This window comes from Primulina huaijiensis, chromosome 10, assembly GCF_012295235.1.
Source record: "Primulina huaijiensis isolate GDHJ02 chromosome 10, ASM1229523v2, whole genome shotgun sequence".
In the NCBI taxonomy this organism is placed as follows: Eukaryota; Viridiplantae; Streptophyta; class Magnoliopsida; order Lamiales; family Gesneriaceae; genus Primulina; species Primulina huaijiensis.
Window position 1 is genome coordinate 13,994,279 of NC_133315.1, and position 23,392 is coordinate 14,017,670.

The 23,392-nt window shown below is 36.6% G+C and overlaps 1 protein-coding gene across 1 annotated transcript; it reads left to right on the plus strand.

Annotated features, from left to right (window-relative positions):
• Positions 1-1,033: 1,033 nt before the first annotated feature.
• Positions 1,034-1,436, plus strand: LOC140985905 (FCS-Like Zinc finger 3). The gene is made up of 2 exons (XM_073453848.1): positions 1,034-1,155; positions 1,250-1,436. Exons 1-2 carry the CDS (start codon positions 1,034-1,036, stop codon positions 1,434-1,436), a joined length of 309 nt encoding a protein of 102 aa, XP_073309949.1.
• The last annotated feature ends 21,956 nt before the right edge of the window (positions 1,437-23,392 follow it).

Genomic DNA, 23,392 nt, shown 5'->3' on the forward strand with positions numbered 1-23,392 from the left:
GTGGGGCCCGATCCTACGTGGCTATGAGGTGTGGGGTGATAGAAAAAGACAAAAGGTGTGGGGACTTTAGTTGCAATTATTGAAATTTTCTGTCGTTTATTAATGTTAACATGGTTGTGGGATAGAATGTTAGTGGTTCTTTAAGAGCGTGCTCATTTCTGCTTATTATTATTGTATGTCGTCCTAGCTTAGGATCATGATTACTGTGGTCTGAAACGAAAATTTAAAAATAGATCTTTTGTGTTTCGAGAAATAATATTAATTTTAGTTACTAAATAAAAAGTATAATAATAATACATAAATATATCGAAAACAATATATTACATAAAAAAACAAGTCAATAAATATTTGAAATAATTATATAAATAATAATCGTCTAGCTGCTTTAAAAGAAAAAATATATATCAAATCTGTATAATCCAGTTGTTGATTCATTTTTTTTTTCAATCAACAACATAGCTAGCTCATTTTGTTTATCTTGTGACATTGTTGAATTAAGACAAACATTTATTAACATCAATTTCAATAAGCTTCTTATGCAACCGTTACTAACATGGTTAACAAAATCTAATATGTAATATAAGTATTTGAGAATAAATCATTCGGTTTTTTCAAACACCGTAACATCTTAAAAAATTGTTGAAGCTATATACAATAATTCATCAAGCTAGTTAAATAATCACTCTTTAACTTCTCGAAACTTAACAAATATCTCAAAGTTTTTTATTTAAATTATTCAAATCGAATTTATAAAAAAAATTAAAATTGATCAATTATAAACAAAAAAAAATATTCAAATTAATTCTCTTTATTTAATATTGGGCCAAATTTTTTTTTCCAATTGGTCTTCCATGGCTCACGGACACCTGAACTTAACCTCCGTGGCCAGCCTTCCCCTCTATATATAATCCCACTTCCCCCATCGCTTGGCTCCTCCTCTCTACAAAACACCGCTCTCTCTCTCTCGCTCGCTCGCTCTCCTAAGTGCCACCTTCCTCCGCCGCAGCCGCCGCCGAACATAAACACAGAAGCAATGAGGTCCGGCGCTTCATATTACACTGGATGGGAGCAAGAAGACTACCCACCCCATTTTCTTGATTCCTGCTCCCTCTGCAACAGACAACTGAGCCACAACAGCGACATCTTCATGTACAGGTTTGGCGGCCCCTAAACATCTCTTCTTTCGATCTCTTGAATGGGTTTTTGAAGAACAATTCGTGACTGGAAATATTTACATTTATTATTGCAGAGGGAACACGCCATTTTGCAGCCAAGAATGCAGGCAAGAACAGATCGAAATGGATGAGGCAAACGAGAGAAGATCGAATCTTTATTCCACGAAGAAATCATCGAAAACAGCAAGACAGAACACGGAACCTAAGAAAGAATTCGACTCCAAGAAATCAGTACGCTCCAGCACAGTTTCTGTAGCATGATACATACAGATGTATATATATATATATAAAATTAAGCACAATTAATTCAGAACCCAAAAAAGTAAGAAAAAAAATCTCGAGGGAAAATGGGATACAGTAGAGGAAAGCGTGGGGTTGGATGAGATCCCTCCATCAAACAATTTTGATTTCCTATTTTGCCTTGTAACTTATTTTCTTGCTTCTTCCTTTTTTTATTATGATTAGAAAGTGTCAATATTTTCCAATAATTAATTACCTTGTATTTACATCTTAACAAGTCTAACCGATAAAAATTCGGACCAAACAAAAATTACCTATTTTAAAGGAGAAAGCTCTTTTCTGTGATTTAAACAAATACTATTGATAATTACAATGCATTCACACATATTTAATTACTAGCTAGCAAGCGAAGCATGTAGATGTCATATCTTGATTTGATACATATAATTTTACCTAGTGTGGTTGCTTCATTTGAAAGATTTTCAAGAAACCTCTTCCTTTCCATAAAACAGATAAATTCAGATGCTTAGGAACTTCAAATCTTGTAACAAGCGTGTTGTGTTTTATGATCAAATTCGAGTCCAAAACGACGAGATAACACCTCTGTGTTGATACCGCATACTGCACAATTTTACATGGGAACGCCGTTTGAGTACTATTGATTCCATAGCATTTTTTCGACTTCCCTTTTTATATATTGGAAATTGTTAATCCTAAAAGTTTGAACTCATAGGAGGCGTTATAATAAATAGTTTTATGTTTTAACACGTCCCATATCTTTTAGCCGGAGATAAATATGTCTAGAGTTATAATCAATAGTGTTTTTTTTTAGTTGGGGGAGTAGATTTTTATAACTGGTGTCGAAATCTTGTCCCAAACATGAGACTTTAATGTCAGATGAAGTACAAGTCATCGACATAATCATTTATTTTGAACAATTAAAATTCTTAATCTGTTACCTTGTTGCCACTAATTATCCTAAAAGTTTGAGTTCATAATGTCAGAGTAGGTGTCCAACAAGTTAACTTATGACTTGAACTTTTATTGGCTCTAATATAAAATGATATTTATTTTAATAATAATTTAATATTTTATTCAACTATGACATTATAATTTATCTGTATACTCACTCAATCCCCATAGATAAAGTCCTTGAATATACAAACGGTGCCATGAGGTTTGCCTCGCAATGTAAGATCATTAAACTCATTAGGAAGTGTGCAATATATTTTAACGAGTTCCCAATCAAATCAGCTGCCTAAAATGAGGATAAAGATCGCTTGAGCTTGAGACTAGCATCTGTGATGTAAACTTCATGTTTTATTGGCAAGGGCATGAAGATGTATATTCATACAGATGAGTGATCATATGATGATGCACTGAACAATCCTTCCTCAGACTGTCCAAGTAGTTCTCACTTATCAAGTGGATTAGTTAGAGATTATGGTTGTACACCATTGGTCATTTGACTCGAGACAATGTAGTATTTATACGTACTAACATGCACTTTGATCCATTTACCGATTCCATTGAGGGTCATCAGGTGTGAGGTTGAGTGTAGTTTCACAATACGTAAGATCAAATGCATTTTCATCGGAGATTCACTATTTGCCTACGGGTGAAGATATCATATATGATCTGATGAGTTAATAGTGCAAGGAGACTCTGGCCAGACCAAGAAATGTGCTTGAGGAAAAGGTGTTTTCTTAGTGACACATACTATGCCACTATTAATATTCAAAGATAAATCACATCCTCGTCGAATTCATATGCAACTCTCGATATGCCAATGATTGCAGATTCGATCGGGATATACGTGTTGAAGGGATTGTATTGTATGCTAACCAAAACTTAAGGTCCCTGCACCCACTATCACTGATATCTTGGAGATCATGGGGTGATGCTACTAGACGCTCTTACCATGATCCAATGAGTGCAATCAGAAACGAGTTCTGACATTCTTGATCAAGGAGTTGATGAAAAGAATGAGGTTAATTATAAGGTAAGCTCGAAAAAAAAATAAATGTTATTCTGAATCACATGAAGATGTGAACTCATAGCTAGCTATATCCCTGAACCATTGAGGGTCACCATTGGTATGTGAAAATTTTGATATTCAAAATTTTCTGTAAGGTCCAAAAATAAGATGACGTAATCCAACTGTATGCAAATCTAGGGAAAATAGAAAATGACTAATTAAATGATTTTAATGGCATGAATTAATTATGATATGCATGATTACATGTTTAAAAATAAGGTTTATTGTTAGAATGTATAAAATTATATTTTTAAAGGTTATTCGAGATGCGATCGAAGAACGGAGACCGATGGATGAAAAAAGAAAAATATTTTTATTAAATAAATTATTTTAATTATTTAAAATATAATGCATGCTATATGGTATTTTTTAAAATAAGGTGATTTTATATGCCGATACGTAGTTTTAAACGGTATTCGATTTTCGACGAAAATATGAACTTTTTGAGAACTCGGCTAATAATTTCACAAACTTTCCTAAACAAAATATTTTAAATATTTACTAATGAGTTTAATGAACATATTAGACCATGTTAATGGGCATAAGTTTGTGCACATGATTTAATTAACAAATAAAAGCCTAAACCCTACCCCATAAACCTTACAATCACACGCCCCTCTCCTAAAAAATTGCTAGGACTCTCACCTCCTCCAAAACACACACACCACACGTAACTTTGAAGAGAAGCCACGAAAAGCTTGAGGAAAATTCAGCAAGTCCTCTCCGTCGATGTCCCTCGAATCGCCAAAACATATTCATACGTAATATATGCAAAGACACGCCTTAATCTCCATTTTCTCATCTATCATATCATATTATTGATTTGAATTATGTTTGCATGAAAAATATGTTTTCCTTTTTGTTTTTATGCTATGGCATGTCTAGAACTCATGATTTTGTGATTAAAAACTCATTTATATGTTGCACAAAGATGCTGCCATCCTAGGAAAATAAAATAGGATGAATTTCTAAGGGTTTAAGAGCTTAGGCGAGGCTGCACAAAGGCTGGACGTAGGCAAGCCAAGCATGAACTAAAAATCGCATGATGGTGCATTAGGGTCTCAGCTAGAAGGAACCATAGCGTGCGGCTCGACCAAGGATCGAGCTGGACATGGTTAGGTGTGAGGAAGATTCCTAGCCACGCTAGGACTTGTGCACAGCGACTAGGGAGGAGTCCTTGCGTGATAGGGCTCTTCCCATGCAAGTCGAGAGCAACAGCTATGCGAGGGATGTCATGGCTTGGCCAGGGGGTTCAGGCTAGGTCTAAGGGTGGTCCAATGAGGGTCATGAGGGTTCGATCTCGGGTGGTGGCTCGGGTGAGGAGTCCTAGGCGCAAGGGAAGGCATTATCGCGTGGCTCTTGTTCGGGCAGGAGGCTGCAGCGTGGGCTAGGGGCTGGTTCAAGGGGTCAGGGCTGGTCACTAGGGTCCCTAGGTTTTCTGGTCAGGGGTTGGTTCGAGGTGGCTTGGGCATGGCTCGAAGAAAACATGAGATAGTTCGAGGGTAGCTAGCTGGGGTTCGGTTTTTCGAATCATATGGTTAAGAGGTCTAACCATGATCCACGGGGGTCCATTCATGGTTCACGAGGGTAATTTAGGTATAAAAGGTCTATGTTTAAAATTTGGGATTAAAATATTAAAGTTTGAATTAATTCGAGAATTAAACGCTCTACGAATTAATAATTATGAAATTAAATCAAAAGCCTCAAATTTAAGCTAAATAAAAATATAATAAATTTAATTTAAGCTTAAATAATTATTTGAGATGGTCTAGAGTTTATAAAAGTAAGAAAAAGTCAAAATCAAGAAATTATAAGTCCAAAGGTAAAAAGTCATTTTACACGTGAAAAATAGTAGACGTCTTGGCTGTGCCCTGAATGCTGTAAAATATGTTAATATGCGTATTTTAAATGTTTATGAAATTTTATGATGAAACGTTAATGCCAAAAGACATGTTGCATGCTTCGTTTAAAAGAAAAATAATTTATATATGCTTAAATTTTTATAAGTGATGAAAATAGGAAAAGTTGAAGGAGTTGAAGTGATTGTGACTAATAAGATGATTATGATGATATAATGATATGTAAGGCTAAGGCTCAGTTGACGGGAGAGTGTCGTTGATTTCCCGCCGCCCAGTACTGTGGTTACACGTAGATGGATCAATCGACCTTCAACTACTACGAAAGTCACAATTAACGATTCGAATTAAATAAAAGGAAAAAAGTATGTGTATATGATGAAAAATGAAATGTATATGATGAAAAGAAAAATGTTTAAGTTTATGCATATTCATGAAAAGTTATTTTATATAAAAGTATTTTGACTATTGCATGTGATTGTATTTATATTACTTGCTATCGTGGTTATGGTTTGCTGAGTCAATAGACTCATTAGGTGTAATCGATGTAGGTGAGCATGATGTTGATGTTATTGAGGGAATTGATGGTTGATCTTGCTGGACTGAAGATGCACTAAACCCGAGGACCAGCGCTAGTAGGCCTCGGGCCAAAGCGGACAATATCACAAGTGGGCTGGGCCGTGACATTTGGTATCAGAGCGACTCCGCGTGAGTTTGGGATAGTGAGACAAACCTCAGCGAGGACGCTGAGTGTCGAAAGGTGGGGGGGTGAGAAGGCCCTTAGGCGAGATCCCACATCGCTAAACTACGGGAGAGATGCTGGGCATTTAAATGAGTAAGTAGCAACCCCTTGTGACGCGTTTTAAAGTCGTGAGGCCTTGGCCAAAGCGGACAATATCACAAGTGGGCTGGGCCGTGACATTTGGTATCAGAGCGACTCCGCGTGAGTTTGGGATGTTGGGGCAAACCTCAGCAGGGACGCTGAGTCCCGAAAAGGGGGGTGAGAAGGCCTTTAGGCGAAATCCCACAACGCTAAAACACGGGAGAGATGCTGGGCATTTAAATGAGGGAGTAGCGACCGCTTGTGATGCGTTTTAAAGCCATGAGGCATCGGGCCAAAGAGGACAATATCACAAGTGGGCTGGCCCGTGACATCCGAGGCCACAACAGGACGTTTATAATCAGTTCCGGAGGCTAGGTTCGAAGGAATTTTCTGACACCACTGACCCATTTGCTGCTGAGGGCTGGATTCGATCACTTGAGGTGAACTTTCGTTATCTGAATATGGGAGACGCTGACCGTGTTAGGTGTGCCATGTATATGCTTAGAGATGATGCTTCTCTTTGGTGGGAAGGGGCGGAACATGGGATTGATTTGGCTACACTTACTTGGGTTCGATTCAAGGAAATATTCTATGAGAAATACTTCACTGCTGACGTACGTGGATGCTTGAAGAGAGCGTTCATGAGTCTCCGCCGGGGGGACACGACTGTGGCTGAGTTTGTGAGGAAGTTTGATAGAGGTTGTCACTTTGTGCCCCTCATTTCTAGAGATGCTGCGGAGAAATTAAGGCACTTCATGGATGGCCTTCGATCTACTATATGCCATTATGTGATGATGATGCGACCGGCAGACTATGCAGCTGCCACTACCTATTCATTCCAAGCTGAGCAAGCCTCGAAAGATATTGATTATGAGATGCAGCGCAAGAGGCAGCAACACCAGCAGAGCTCTCAGCCAAATAAGAAGCCATTTATAAGACCTCCTAGAACTCAGGGGCAGCAAAAGCCCCAAGGGCAAGTGAAGAAGCCGGACAGCAAAGGCCACCACCACCTGGAGCACCGAAACATGCAGAGAGACCATTGTGTAAAGAGTGCAATCGTCCACATTTTGGCAAGTGCATGTAGGGGACATACAAATGCTTCATATGCAAAGAATAAGGACATAAAGCTGCTGATTGTCCGAAGAAGAAATCACCAATTGTGGGGAGAGCTTATGTTATGCATACTGAGGAAGCTGAGGAGGAGCCAGACACGATCCTAATAACGGTAACATAGTTATTTAATGTTTATATATTGCTTTTATTGCATGAAATGTTAAATTGGTTATGAGATTTGATTTGAGATCAAGAAGAACCCAGTGGAAAATAGGTTGCATGCTCTACTACAAATGAATTTAAGGGATGACATTAGAAATTGTTGAAATATAGCATGAATTATGAGCCTTAATTATTTGAAGGAGATGATTAAATCTAAATAAGAATTTAAGGCTTAAAATTGAAAAATAATCAAGGATAAGGGTACACTTGAGATTTTCGAGATTTATGGGGACCAAAATGGACATTCCCAAAACTTAAGGGACTTAATTGCATGTAATCGAAATTCAGGACTAAAGCGTACTTTCCGAAACTTTTGGGGCCATAATGCATATTTTCAAAAATATAAGGACCAAAACATAATTTTTGAAATTTAAGAGGCAAAAAACGCAATTTTCAAAATCAGGGGGACTAAATGAAAATTTTGAAAAACATTAAATGGTTAAAATGTAATTTTTCGAGAAATACTATGGTCCAAGCGAGTAATTTTTTGAAAATTTGAGAAAAATAATGATAGAAATTTCTTAAGCTTCAAAATGAATAGATTTAAAGGAATTTTCATCGCAGGAAGGATATTCATTTTAGGCGTAGCTAACTATGCATTGCTGGATTCGGGAGCTAGACAATCATTCATATTCGAGATATTCGTCAAACGACTAAATATTATACCCGATGATATGTGATTGGGCTTCAAAGTTTCTATTCTTTCTGGTGATCAAATGATCACTTCGAGCATTGTAAAGAATCTGGAGCTTCATTTGCAAAAAGATGTGGTACGGGCAGATCTCATCGTAATTCCTATGCCTGAATTCGACATCATACTTGGCATGGATTGTCTATCATTGAATGGAGTTTCGATAGATTTTCAGCAGAGGTCAGTGCCTATTCGACCACCCAGCGGGAAATCTTTTGTCTTTGAGGCAGTGAGGAACAAGCAAATGCCGCACATTATCTCTTTTATGTGCGTGAGGAAGCTTATGAGGCGAGGATGGCAAGATTTTCTAGCATGTGTCACTACAGCACATGCCCTTATCAGTCAGAAACTAGAGGATGTTGAAATCGTCATAGACTTTCCTAGCGTCTTTCCTGAGGACGTTTCTGGCATTCCATCGGACCGTGAAGTGGAATTTTATATTGAGTTGATGCCGGGCACTGTACCAATTTCTAAAGCGCCTTATCGTCTAGAACCTGCCGAAATGTGTTAGGATCTGTTGATTGGTTGAGAAGTGTTTAGAAGGGGGGTTGAATAAACACTCACGGTTTTATAATCTTTTCGAATGAAGTGTCGATTTTGTGACAAATTGAAACTAAGAATCTCGTCGGTCAATGACAATCAGTTTAACTGATAACAATTGCGGAAATAAACTGACTGAAAGATAGAATAAAAAATTGAAGTAACAACACACAAAGATTTATGGATGTTCGGAGACTTCAAATGCTCCTACGTCACTCCTTCTATCACAAGGATATGATATGCACTAAAAGACTTTGATCGATACAAAACTTGTACAGACCCACTTCAGTTTGGACTTAACACTGCCAAAACTGAAACTTTTAGTTTACGAAATATCTCACAGTTCTTCGACTGATCTTAGCACAACTGACCTAATTAAAGATCAAATAAACAACAAAATAGTTTGTGCTGATAAGCTCGAAAGGTAGCCTCAAATGCTACAAATATATATGAATAATGTGAGCTTTTTGATTCTTGAATAAGAGTGATAAATTCAGCAGGGTAACAGCAAGCTTGAGAGAATAGATAGATCGATTAGATGTGTTGTTCTTCTCAACTGCTCTTCTCACCTATTTATAGGCTTCTCTTCAACGATACATTAAATATAATTTGAATCTTTATACCCGTTGATTGCCACGTCAAAATTTCTCTGACATTCGTACACTGTAAGCTCTGAAATGCGGCGTTCTACTATGAGTTGCAGTCTGATTTGTACTGTTGTCAGTTGGGTGTCTTTTTCTCCAATTGATGACGTGTACAGCTGAATGATCAGCTGATAAGCAATCGCTGGTAAGCTCATAACTGAATATATCGACCGATCAGTTTCCAACTGATCAGTCAGTTGACTTTCTGAGTTAGTTCAGCTGGTTTCAGTTGCCTTCGATAAACTGCACATTAATCTTCAGTTAGGCAACTGTTAGTTGATTTATGTAATTCGGTTACTTGATCAGTTTAGTCCAATAAATTAAACATTTAGTTTGTCAAACAACCGAAATTAAGTTTCCAACGATTTTCTCCTTTTTGGTGTTTGACAAAACATGTAAAGTATGAACTGATCAACTGAACTCAAAAATATTCTTCAAACTTATTGTAGATAAAATAATTCTTCTAATGTACAGATTTGTACAAAAAAGGAAAAATTCTTCAACCAGTAACTGAAGTCAGTTGATCTTCATATCTTCTTCTTCCCTTTGTCTTTCTGATATTCTATTTCTCCTATTTCCTCCTTTTTGTCAAGCACATCAATTTTCTTGGATAAAATTCGAACATCTGCTGCGATATCTGACGTAGTATTCATCACAATGTCTTGCAGCATGTCAATCCTCTTGGTGACTTTGTTTTCCAGAAAATCAAAGTGTCTGCCTACTAATGCTTGAGTTTGAAAATGAGATTCAGTCAACAGTCTGTCTTTCTTGATTTCTTCCATCTGTAGAAGAAGAGAAGACACCGTTTGATTGATGAGATTGAGTCTGTTTGTGGTAAACTCATTGTTGGAGTTTAACTTCAAAGAGTGTGCAAGCTGAGTTGACTTTATCTCAGAAATAGAATTCATCAAACTGACGATGTTGGTCTGAACATTGTAAATTTTTTCAAACAAAGCATCAGTATCTGAAATACTAGGGGACATGACTCTGGAAGTTTCTGGAATTGGCACCTGTTCTTGTTGAGTAAATATAACCATAGTGCCGTCAGGTGCTTCTGTTTCATGCGTCACAATTTCTGAAATGTTTTCAGTTGTATGTTCTTGGGGAGGAGAAGAGACAAAAAGTAGTAGAAGTTTCTTCAGTCTGTTGAGTAACTGGCTCTTCGGTTGGTTGATGATCTGGCTCTTCAGCTGGCACTTCTTTAGTTGTAGCTGATTGCAGCTGAGTCTCTTCAGTTTGTTCAAAAATTGCCTGTTCAGTCATAACAACTGATTGAAATGGCTGTTCAGTTTCTCCAAAAATGGCCTTCTCGGCAGGTTCTTCAGACAAAACAGCTTGAACAGCTGGTTCTTCAACAAAAATTGGATCTATTGGTTCCTCGGTTAAGACAACATCTTCAACTGATCTGGATGTTTCTAGCTGAATATCATAGGTGACTGATTTGATGACCTCAATAAGATTGACCAATGATAAATCAGCTTCGGAATAAAGCTTCGGATTAGCAGTTGAAGAGGAAGGTGTTGAAGATGATGAAGGTTGAGCAACTGAAGTGGAAGGGGCAGTTGCTTGTTGGGAAGATTTAGCAATTTTTTTTCCTTTGAGGGTTTTTGAACTGATTCTTCAGATGGATCTTCTGATGATAAATCTTGAGAGGCTTCTGGAATGACCAGTTCTTGATCCATTTCTCAATTTTTGATCTCCATATGCAATGAGAGAAGATCCGAGTCCAGTTGGTCATGCACAGCTTTTTCATTGTATGCAGTTGGATTGGTAGGATCATAGTTTAGTCGCAGTTGAACAACTATTTTCTGTAGCCTCTTTGCTCTCAGTTGATTGAATAAATAATTCTTTCGCCCCAGTGCTTGAACAATGGTAGATGCCTTGACTACCTTCAAAACAACATTTTCCAGCTCAATAAATTTCTTCAGTTTGGACTTTCTCTGTAGCTCCTTGGCGAAGACGTCCATTCTAAATTTTACACATTCATCGTAAGTCTAGAGCTTGTTGGTTGAAAATTCATTGATATGTTCCCAAATAAGATCAATGTGCGTTTGGATGGCATTGGTTGGGTTGGGCTCTTCTTGTAATTTGCCCTTGCCTTTTGAGTCAGTCAGTGCATGAGGAATGCTCAACCCCGAAGTAGTCGCAACAATTTGTTCTCTGATCACTAGCCATTTTGGTCTGGCAGGAGGTAGATGGGTGAAGCCAGTGATAGTGATCAATGGAGCCTTAACTCCAGCAAGTTTCTTCTTATCACCTGATTTGGTGACCTTTTTCTTCGGTAGAACAGTAGACAAAGGTAACTGATCCTCAGTTGAGATTCATTTGGAATAGCTTTCAGAGGGATAGCCTTGATAGGCTGTTGAGCCTCCGACTGCATCAGTCTTTGAGTTGGTATTGTCCCAAACACAGTAGCAGGTTTTGTCTTCAAAGTTCTTGGCTTCTTGAAGACCTTCGGAGATGGAGTCTTCTCAGAGTCAGTTTCACTGATGATCAACTTGCATTTGATCGACTTCTTCTTAAGATTCTTCTGTTTTTGAATTGACTTGGGAGCCTCCTGTGTCCCAATCTCCTTCTTCACTTTCAAGAACTGCTCAGGAGATATGTCCAGTTTCTCCTTTGGTGACTGAACATTCTTGGCATTGAATATTTTCAACTTTGATAATTTTTCAGATTCATCAGTTACCAGTCCTTTAACTTTCAGCAAATAGCTGAGCTACACCGCAAAACCCCTTGATTGCTTGGACACTTGAAACATATTCTTAGGATGTTGAAAATAATGTTCTTCCAGTTCATTCTCGGCCCAGCCATGATAGTAGTCATAGATTGAAACTTTTCAAGAGTAAGTGCAGCAAAGGATCCAGCCTTTGCTAAAAGCCCTTTGGCTACAATATCTTCCAGCAGTTGGACTTCTGGTTTCAGCTCCTTCTTGGGATCGGAAACTTTGATTTTCCGACCATCAGCAGAAAGAAGTGTTTGCATCTCCTCAATATCATATGCCTTTACTTCAGTCAGATTAACTAGTCCGTCGGAAGGCAGTTGAAATAGGTTGCAGAAGAAATCCTCTTCAATGATCAGCAGCTGACCATTTACAGTAGCTGCGATACTGCGAGTTGTAGTGACATAGCCTTTGGCTTAGAAATCCCTAATCTCTTTAGTATAGATTTCTTGGGAAGATAATCCCAAAAATTGTTTCAGACCAGCTGCTTCCAGTTTGATGAAGACGTTCTTCACAGCTTCATCTGACACAGTCATAACTGAGTCAAAGTTGATTGCCATTGCGTTCATGATATGATCTGGGATCTGATTTGCCATTTGTTTGAATGTTTTTATGCGAGAAAGAAAACTTGAATTTGTTTTTGCTCTGTAAATTTGAAGTAAGCGTAAGGAGAAAACTGAAGTGGAGCGGGTATAGTACTGATGTAGGTGACTGTTCAAATTATTGGACACGTGTCAGTCCAGGAAAATTTGAATTAAAAACTTGTGTGCGTGTGGAAAAAGCGTATGTAGAGAAATTCATGGATTTCGTGGTTCTACATTCCAAATTACTAATAGTTGAAAGACATTAATTAATGCGCACACAAACAGTCACATCACTTATTATGGAATATTTAAAGATTAATCAGTTAACTTACGAGAGAAGATCAGTTGGGTCAGCAACTGAGTGATTAGTTGTGAGCTGATTCAGTTCAGTTGAAGACTAACTGACGATTGTCTTCTCAATTAACCATTTAAATCCGATATTTTCCCTCAATAAATGCATATAAATAAAAGATAGGGTAAGAAAAACTCAGTTTGGATAAGTCAAAAGCTTTCAGTTGACTTGAGTCTCTTCGTCTTCTTCTATTATTCCGATAACAGCCTGAATATAAATAAGAGTAAGAATATTAGATAATAATAAGTCAGCAAACATGTCTAATGCAAGCAGTTCCAACTTCCCGATTTCTTCATCAGCACTTCGTCAAATAGAGACTTTGAAATAAAGCATCGAAGAGAAAGACTGGTTAGGTGTCATGTCTTCTTGGATTAAGGTGCATGAACTTCAGAGTATACGTCTTCATGGAGAAGTCCCTACAGCCAGACAAAGAGCTATTGCTAGGAAGTATTTCCGGCGACTTGAAGTCACCCATGTCTCACAGCTAGTTACTGATCAAGTTCTGATGCACATTATGCTGTGGAAGGAGTGGAACACGCTTGAGAAGATTTCCTCTTTAGAATCTTATAGGAGACTGTACTGCCAAAATTTGAATAACTGGTTAACCCTCTGGCAAGATGCCGTTGGAAGGGAAATGAATCGTGTAGTTTGGTTCCGATTTTATTCAAATTGACTGAAGTTTCGATTTATTGTTGTCTCTTTACTTTTATGCAATAATAACTGACATCAGTTGACAAATAGTTCATTTAATTGAATGAGTAATAACAGAAAAAAGACTAAAGGTTAAAAGTGAACACAACTAATGAATGAGTAGTAACATATAAATGACTAACAGTTAAAAGTGAACAACAACTAATATATCAGCAATAAACTGATAAATTAAGATAAATCAATTAAACCAAGTATATTGCGAAAGTGAGAAAACTTAGTCTCTGGTAAATGGTTTGGTGAAAATGTCAGTAGCTTGTTGTTCAGTTGACACATATTCCAGACTGATAGCTTTCTTCAAAGCATGATATCTGATGAGGTGATGCCTGGCATCAATGTGCTTAATCCTTGAGTGAAGAACTGTGTTGTAAGTTATTGCAATCGTGATTGTATTATCACAAAATATGGGAGAATCTTTAGCATCAACTCCATAGTCTTTCAGTTGTTGCTGAATCCAGAGCAGTTGGGCACAGCAACTTCCAACAGCAAGGTATTCTGCTTCAGTTGTTGAAGTGGCTATGGATGTTTTCTTCTTGATGAACCATGAGATCAGTCTGTCTCCTAGAAACTGACAAGATCCACTGGTGCTTTTACGATCTAGCTTACATCCTGCATATTCTGCATCTGAATATCCAACTAAATTGAAAGAAGAGTCTTTAGCGTACCATAATCTCACATTTTGAGTGCCTTTTAGATATTTTAAAATTCTTTTGGCAACTGAAAAATGCGATTGCTTAGGATTTGTTTGAAACCTAGCACACATGCAAACAACAAATACAATATCAGGACGACTAGCAGTTAGGTACAATAATGAGCCTATTAAACCTCTGTATAGTGTCGTCTCAACTGATATTTCCCCTTGATTATTGTTTAGTTTGACTGATGAACTCATGGGAGTGCTTGCAGCTGAACATGTTTCCATGCCAAATTTCTTGAGCAATTCCTTCGTGTATTTGGTCTGACTGATAAAAATACCAGTGTCCAGTTGCTTCACTTGAAGTCCGAGAAAGAATGTCAGTTCACCCATCATGCTCATCTCAAATTTGTCCTGCATTAACTTGGCAAATTTCTCACATAATTTGAGGTTAGTTGACCCAAATATAATATCATCAACATATATTTGCACAAGTAAAATGTGATCATTCTTAGAAAATTTGAACAAGATCTTGTCTCAATACTATTATTCACAAAACTGATCAACATGTCTTCATTCAATAAAATACCTATGTTTTCCAGAGAAGACTTTGACGACTGAAAAATCAGAATGCAGGTTCATTTAGCTGCACAAGATGACAACATGTGGTATGTCATTACTGAAGGTCCCATGAAGATCCTAAAAGCAAATACAACTGTTGCCATTACTGATGGGGTACCTCATCGCATAGAAAACCCCAGAGAGGAATGAACAACTGAGGATAAGAGGAAAGTCAACCTAGACAATGTGGCAAAAGATATATTATACAAAAGGCTGGATAGAGTCACTTTCAGCAAAATCAAAATGTGCAAAACTGCCAAAGAGTTATGGGAGAAACTGATCCAGATATGTGAAGGAAACGAGCAAACAAAAGAGAACAAGCTATCAATTGCTGTTCAGAAATTTGACAACATCGAGACGAAGGATGGAGAATCCATGCACGAATATGATGAGAGGATCAGTGGTATTATCAATGAGCTGAATGCACTTGGAAAAGTATATTCGAACAAAGAAGTGGCACTGAAGGTGGTCAGAGGTCTTCTCAAGGAATGGGATGTAAAGACCATGGAAATGAGAGAGTCAAAGGATCTTAACAAGATCGAACTTCATGACTTGTTTGCTGATCTAAAGGCTTACGAGTTTGAACTATAGACCAGAGAAGGAGAACCTTCAACATCAACTGCCACAACTGCTTTAACTGCTGTCAGACTGGAACCAACTGGTTCAGTTGACAAATTTGCTGATCAACTGAGCAATGATGCTATGTCATTGTTTGTCAAGAAATTTGAAAAGTTTATGAGGAAGAATCAAGGAAACTTCCAGAAGCAATATCAGAAAAATCAGTTCAAAGAAGAATCGTATGCTTGCTATAACTGTGGCAAATCTGGTCATTTCATAGCAGACTGTCCTAAGCCAAAGAAGGACAGTCGAGATTGAGGGACTTGATGGTTGATCTTGCTGGACTTAAGGTGCACACAACCTGAGGACCAGCTCTAGTTTTTCGCATTTAAATTAAATTTATGATTTAAGTTTTTGTTAAATATTTTACGACGTTTATGATGCTTTTGAGAGGTTTTTGAGAGGACGTTAGAGTTAGTTTTATTTTGAAATATTGCTAAGTGTAGGTTTGGTAAACAGTTGATGATTTTATGTTTTGAATTCTTTCTTTTGAATTTTCAAATATAGTTGGTTGTTTATTTTTAAATGGTGCAAAGTTATTTTAAAAAATATATTTGTATAGTTGTAATTCGGCCGAAGCTTAAATAAAAAAAAATTCTAGTACTTTTTAAAGAAAAACAAGTAGTGAACGTTTGATTTTCGATTTTTATTATATGAACAAGACTTATATCCTTGATACATCGACAATGCCATCGATTAGGGTTATAGTAAGTTCGAAATCATTTATTTAGTGGATTTAAAATCTATTGATTTAATTATGGTATTAGTAATTGTGACTACTAATATGTACAAATTATCATAAAATATTCCGAGTAGTCTAAAATTAATCAACTAATGAGTTAATTATTTAAATTAGATAATGGTTATTGAATTTAATTAATTTGTCTATGCGTGTATTAAAAGTGCATGTGTAAATATATTAATATTTATATATACATTTTATATGAAGATATAAAGATGTATATATATTTTATTAATATATCATGCATTATCAAAAGTTGATAAATATATTATATAATATTAATAATATGAGAATTTTACTATAATGAAATATTAAAATCCTGGTGAGACAAGGATTATGAATCGTTGTGGGAGAGGCATACAAAATTCACAAAAAATTTCCCTTCCTTGGAAAAGTTCTCGGCCACTTGGTATAATTTTGGTGTAAATTTTCGGCCATCACTTCCTTCCATCGCCGCGTCCCTCTGATGCTGCACCGACTTCGGACGTCATAGTCTCAACGAATAAATTGTTTGCGATTTCTAGTGCAATCCAAAAAAGGTACACAGTCTCTGATCGTAGACCCGATTCGACGATAAACACAAGGGAGATCCGTTCGTAGGTATTTAAAAGGACTATTTCGCTTAAAATGGGAATAGTTTCGACCCATCGTTTTATACGCAAAGATAACAATCTGAACAACCTATGAATGATTTTTAAATATACGACGCACAAGAACTGTTTCGAATTTCAAAAAAAAATTTAAACTTCCATTGTGCCTTGGGTGCGAGAAACAGTGCCCCAACAATGGTATCAGATCCAGTAATTCTCAATCGTATGTTTTAATTTCAAATCATGTTGATAAATTATTTCTAACCGCGTTTGAAATTCCAGGAAAAATACAGCCTGCCCGCCAGCGGGGCTGCCCGAATGGTTCGGGCAGCAGAGGCGAGGGCGCGAGCAGTCTTGCCCAACGGAGACTCTTTTTCAGGAGTCCTAGGGCGTTTTCCAATTTTTTTGAAATTTACGGGTCAAAATTGATATTTTTGAATTATTATCAAATTGTCCATGAAAAATAAATTTTGAATAAATCATGGAAATTGGATTTTAATTATTTTTGGCAAAAAGTATTTTACAATAAATTTAATTAATTGAAGTTAGATAAATGAGTTTATTTAACTTATTAATTGTCACAATTAGTGATAATTTACAAGATACATGATTTGTAGCTAATATGTGATGTTATCCAATTAATATCATATTTGATATTATATGGTAAATGGATGATCGAGAGTCATAAATAATTTGCTTGGTGTATATTATGATATATTACATGTTGTATTTTAATTATTGGATAATTAAAAGTGGGTCTGGTTTATAGTATGTTCCCACCCCTAAATTTTTATTCCAATGTGCAATGAATATTTAATGTAAATACTTGATTTAGTGGGAGCTCAAGATTTTAAGATGGTGAGCCCAGATCTTCGAAATGAGTTTTGAAAATCGAAGACATGCATAATATTGGAATATTATGTAATATTGCATTTGCATCCTTGCATTTACCTAAGTTATGGCCATGGATCTGTATATGGATAATATAGATCAATTAGCTCTCGGTTATCGTTAATCCTTTATTATTTATGATGTATGTAATATATTATAAATAATCTGAAACGTCCACTCCTCGTTTTTTTTAAAATGTACAATTTTTTTTAAAACCAAGCATGCAACATGTCTTTTAGTATTAACGTTTCATCATAAAATTTCATAAACATTTAAAATAAATATTTTAACATATATTATAGCATTCAGGGCACAGCTAGGACATCTAACATTTTTCAGGTGTAAAATGAATATTTTGCCCATGAAGCCCTAACTTTCTCAATTTATTCTTAGACCTCAATACGACAACCCAAATTCATCTAAACTTAACATGACACCTTAAAATTCACCCATAAATATTTCTTAAAAGTAAACTTTAGCTCTTCGACTAATTTCTCAATTCGTTTTTAAAATTAGATGTACATCCCGATTTTGACTCATATTGACTCGAAACTTATCCAAACTTGAACCATAGCTTAATAACACCTAACTATACCATATACAACCCAAAAAAAGCCAATTATAACCCTTGAACAATCCTAGGAAGCTGCTGGAAAATTTTGCTCTCTTTTTTTTGAAAACCCCAACTTGCACAAACTAGCACCATTCGGCCATAGCCCTCAACCAGCAAGACCAGCCCCTCTAAACCCTTCCTAGTACTATAACCTACCCCATTCCAAGCTACTGGAATAGACCTAATGAACCACGCAAGCACAACCTCACCCGTGCACAAGGAGTCATGCGCGATTCCCTCTTGTCCACGCCTACAGCCTAGGCCCTTACACCAGCACCCCTTAGGCCCCTCTAGGACCATCATGCAACCCTCTTGGGACCCCTGGACACAGCCCCTAACCACGCTCAAGCTGCCCCTTTCAAGCAACTCAAAGCCGCCAACCCTAGGTCTTTAGTAACCCGATTTCGTTCAAGCCATCAACCTTACATGTGTAGCCCTTATTTATGCATCTATGGACCCTTAACATGTTGTAAAAACGTCCCTTCAAGTACCCCTACCATGGCAGCCCATTTGTGCATCATTAGGAAGAGTTTTAGGAAAAAAAAACTCTACTTTTATGCATATAAAGCCATAAAAACGAAAATACAAGTGGTGCATCATGTTTTTCATGCAAGTATAATCAAATATACAGAATATGGTGTGAAAGATATTTGAAAAATGATTAAGGCGTGCCTTTGCATATATTACTCTCGATGCGAAGAACGTTGACGAGGGAGAGACTTTGCTGAAATCCTTCACAATTTCGTGACTTTCCCTTCAAAATTTCGTGTGATGTGTGTGGTTTGAAAGCTGATGAAGAGTCCTTGTTGCTTAGAGGGGTGGGCCGTGAGTTAAGTGTGTATTTGTGATGGTTTGTTGGCTTTTATATTTTAATTAAAACACATGCTGCAAGCTTAGGTCCATTAACCTTGCATAATAGGCACATTAAGCTCATTAGTTATTATTTAAAATATTTTGTTTAGGAAAGTTTGTGAAAATATTAGCCGAGTTCTCAAAAAATTCCTATTTTTATCGAAAATCGATTGCAGGTTTAAAATACGACTCGGCGTATAAAAACACTTCATTTTGAAAATTCCATTTAAAATACACTACATTAAACAATTAAAAATAATTATTTAATAAAATATTTTCCCTCATATGGTCTCCGGTCTCTGTTCCTCGATCGCGTCTCAAATAACCTTTGAAACACAGTTTTATGAATTCTAATATAAAACTACATTTTAAACATGTAAACATGCACACCATATTTAATTTATGCAATTAAAACCCTTTAATTAGTCATTTTATTTTCCCTAGATTTGCATGCAGTTGGATTACATCATCGTATTTTGGACCTTACATAATCAATATGTGTGTTATTATTAATATAATAACAGAAGTTGCTTGAATCTGACAAGCTTACAAACAAACACGACAAAAGTTTTTAAATTAATGATAAGACAAATTTTAAAAATGAAATATCTCATTTTGGATAAGATCCAAAATTTAAATAAAGCCGATTAAAAGGCAAATTAAAAAAAAAGTTTAATATTTCCTTGTCTTGTATCAATGGTAGTTGCATGATAAACACTACCGCCGGTCAGTGTCTGGATCATAAAATTGGGGAGGCTTGGACGCCGGAAATCCGTTACTTCCACTGACATATTTGATGTGAACTACGTGGAATTTTCATGACTTTGGCTTATAAAATTGAGAGATCTCATGGCGACCGTCCACTAAGGTTCAATATCTATGGGTCAGGCTCGACACATGAAGAGAAAGATGATCATATTACTGGATCCTCTTCAAATGTGAGGCAAAATTACATGAGGAAAGGAGTTGCAATTGGGCTTTACCATTTGGAAATTATGATTGACTGATATTATTCGGGATCATGATTAAGCTATTTGGCCTTGCGTACTCATTAAGAAAATTGGATTTCTCGTTTTCATCAGAGGGTGATGAAAATGTCAAAATAGTGTGAGACAATTCGTAAAAAAACAAAATTCCATATTTTAAGTCTTACAAAATGTTTTAAAATAGTCAGTAACATTAACTTTGTTTATATTAAGTATATTTGCGATGTCGTCTCGAAACCCACTATCTGTTATCCTTGACCAAAACAAACTAACATGACCTAACTATCTTGATTGGCTGAGGAATTCAAAAATCATTTTAAATTCTGAAAAGATAGCATATGTGTTCAAGAAAGCTTTTCCTAAAGAGGCTAAAGCTAATTTTACTGCAGAAGAGCTAGCTAAGCTTGATAAATGATGGGACCATGACTTGCAAGCTAAGAGCTATATGTTAGCTTCTATGTAAAACGAGCTGCAGAAGCGGTTTGAGGAAGTAGTAAATAATGCTGACATTTAAGACCACCTACAAGAGTTGTACGGTGAATAAACGCGTCCACTAAGTCACGCTACTGTCAAAGAACTCATGACATCATGCCTACGAGAAGAGGCCTTGGTCCATAAGCATGGCGTGAGGATAATTGGGCTCGTTGAAATGTTAATGGGCCTGAACCTTGTTATCCCTAATGAATTGTCCATGGACATTCTACTGTTGTCACTACCATCGTCGTTTGATGGGTTTGTGGTAAACAACATGCTGACTAGTTATGAAGCCACCATCAAGAAGGAAAAACTTGTTTTCTTCGTGGGCTCTTCGTCTGGAACGAAGAAAGGGATAAAATGGAAGGGTAAGAAGAGTTCTCGTCCTTCCAAGAAAAACAAACCCAAAAAGAAGCAATTGCAAGGAATATCTTGCCCAGAAGAGTTCTGACAACGGTATATTTTATATTGAAATAAATGTCTCAATTAATTCAACTTCTTGAGTATTGAATACCGGATTTGGATCTCATCTATTCAATAATTTGCAGGTAATGATAAGAAGTAGAAAGCTGGGGGAATGTGAGACCTTCCTGAGAATGAGCAATGAAGCAATGGTTGCTGCGCTGACCATATGAGATGTCCATTTAATATTAAACAATAATTTTAAGTTACTTTTAAGAGATATTTTGTTTGTTCCAGATTTGATTAAAAACATTATTTCTGTTCTATGCTTGATAAAGATGGATTTTCTTATTTATTTAGTAAATGTGTTTGCAATATTTACAAGAATGAATGTTTGATTGGAACGAATGAAATACAAAACGATCTATTTAACTTAAAAATAAATGATATTCCAAACAATCATGTCCAAGTAAAGACAACAATAACGACATACAAAAGAAAAAAGATAGTCTAAATCAAGCACATTTGTGGCACTCTAGGCTATGACATATTTCCAAAAGAAGGATGCACAAGCTAGTGGGAGATGACATGTTTAACTTGTCAGACATAAATTCTCTAAAGACATGTGAGTCATGTCTGAAAGGAAAGATGACCAAGGCCCCTTTCCTATGGAAAGTGGAATGTGCACATGATCTGTTGGATTTGATCTATACATGTGTGTGTCCCACTAAGTGTTAGCACGAAATATGACCAATCCTGCTTCATTACCTTTACTGATGACCATTCGAGGTATATGTTTCTGTATTTAATGAAATACAAGTCTGAAGCCTTTGAAAAGTTCAAATAATTCAAAGCAGAAGTAGAGAAACAGTTAATAAAGAGTGTTAAAACACTTGATCAGACCGATGTGGAGAATATTTGAGTACTGAGTTTAAAGACTACCTTAAAGAGAATGAGATTATCTCACAGTGGACTCCACCTGTCACACACCAGTAGAATGGTGTGTCAGAATGTCATAATCGGACATTAATGGACATGGTTTGATCTATGATAGGATTCACTGAATTGCTGCCATCCCCTGGGAGATTTGCGCTTGAAACAAAGACAAAGTTGTTGAACCAAGTCCATACAAAGGTAGTGGATAAAACTACATATGAGATATGAATCGGAAAGCCACCCAAATATTATTACTTAAGAATATGAGGATGTTCTGCTTACGTGAAGCGGGCAGTGGGAGACAAATTGGACAGTAGTTTTGTGTTACTTTGTGAGATATTCAAAGAACTTTGTTGGATATTACTTCTGATCTCAGTGAAACAAAGGTGTTTGTTTCAAGGAATGTCACATTCTTAGAAAAAGAGTTTCTATTGGATAGAAAAGACGAGATGATAGAACTAGATGAGATTTGAGAACCACCCACTACAGAAATAGTAGAACCCACACCCCAACAGCCAATCGAAAAAACAAAAGCTCCTAGGAGATCCGAAAGGGTATCAAGGCCGCCTAATAGGATGAGCCTGCTTCTTGAAGAGGGCCAAGGTGAGTCCTTTCCTGGATGTGATCCAACAAACTTCAAGGAAACACTATTTGATGCCGATTCATCTAAATGGCTTGAAGCCATGTAGTCCGAGATGGACTCCATGTATTCGAACCAAGTATGGTCCTTAGGAGATCCATCTAAGAGAATTGTTCTCATAGGATGCAAATGTATTTATTAAAAGAAACTTGGAGCGGATGGGGAGGTGGTGACTTTCAAGACAAGATTGGTAGCAAAAGAATATACTCAAAAGCAAGGTGTTGACTGTAAGAAAACTTTTTCTCCAGTCGTGAATATTCGAGTTCATTAGGATATTGTTATCCATAACAGTATGGTACGACTATGAAATATGACAGATATATTTGAAGACAACATTCATTAATGCGGATATTAAGAAAGTGATTTACACGTACCAACCTGAAAAATTCACATCAGTAGGAAGTGAGCATAAAGAATGCAAATTTCAGATATCTATTTATGGACTCAAACTGGCATCAAGGAGCTGGAACCTCAGATTTGACAATACTATCAAAGAGTCTGATTTTTCCAAGAATCCTGAGGACCTTGTGTATATAAGAAAGTTAGTGGGAGTGCAGTGACATTCCAGGTACTTTACGTTGATGACATACTATTCATTGGGAATGATGTAGGGATGTTGCAATGAACTAAAGTATGATTAGCTTGAAAATCCTCCATGAAAGATATGAGTGAAGTATCATACGTATTAGAAATACATATCTATAGGGATAGATCGAAGATGATGCTAGGGCCCACTCAATCCACATAT

Coding starts and splice junctions, on each gene's coding strand:
- LOC140985905 (XM_073453848.1), top strand. CDS start 1,034: ATGAGGTCCGGCGCTTCATATTACACTGGATGGGAGCAAGAAGACTAC. Junction 1,156..1,249: donor AGCGACATCTTCATGTACAG/GTTTGGCGGCCC, acceptor TTATTATTGCAG/AGGGAACACGCCATTTTGCA.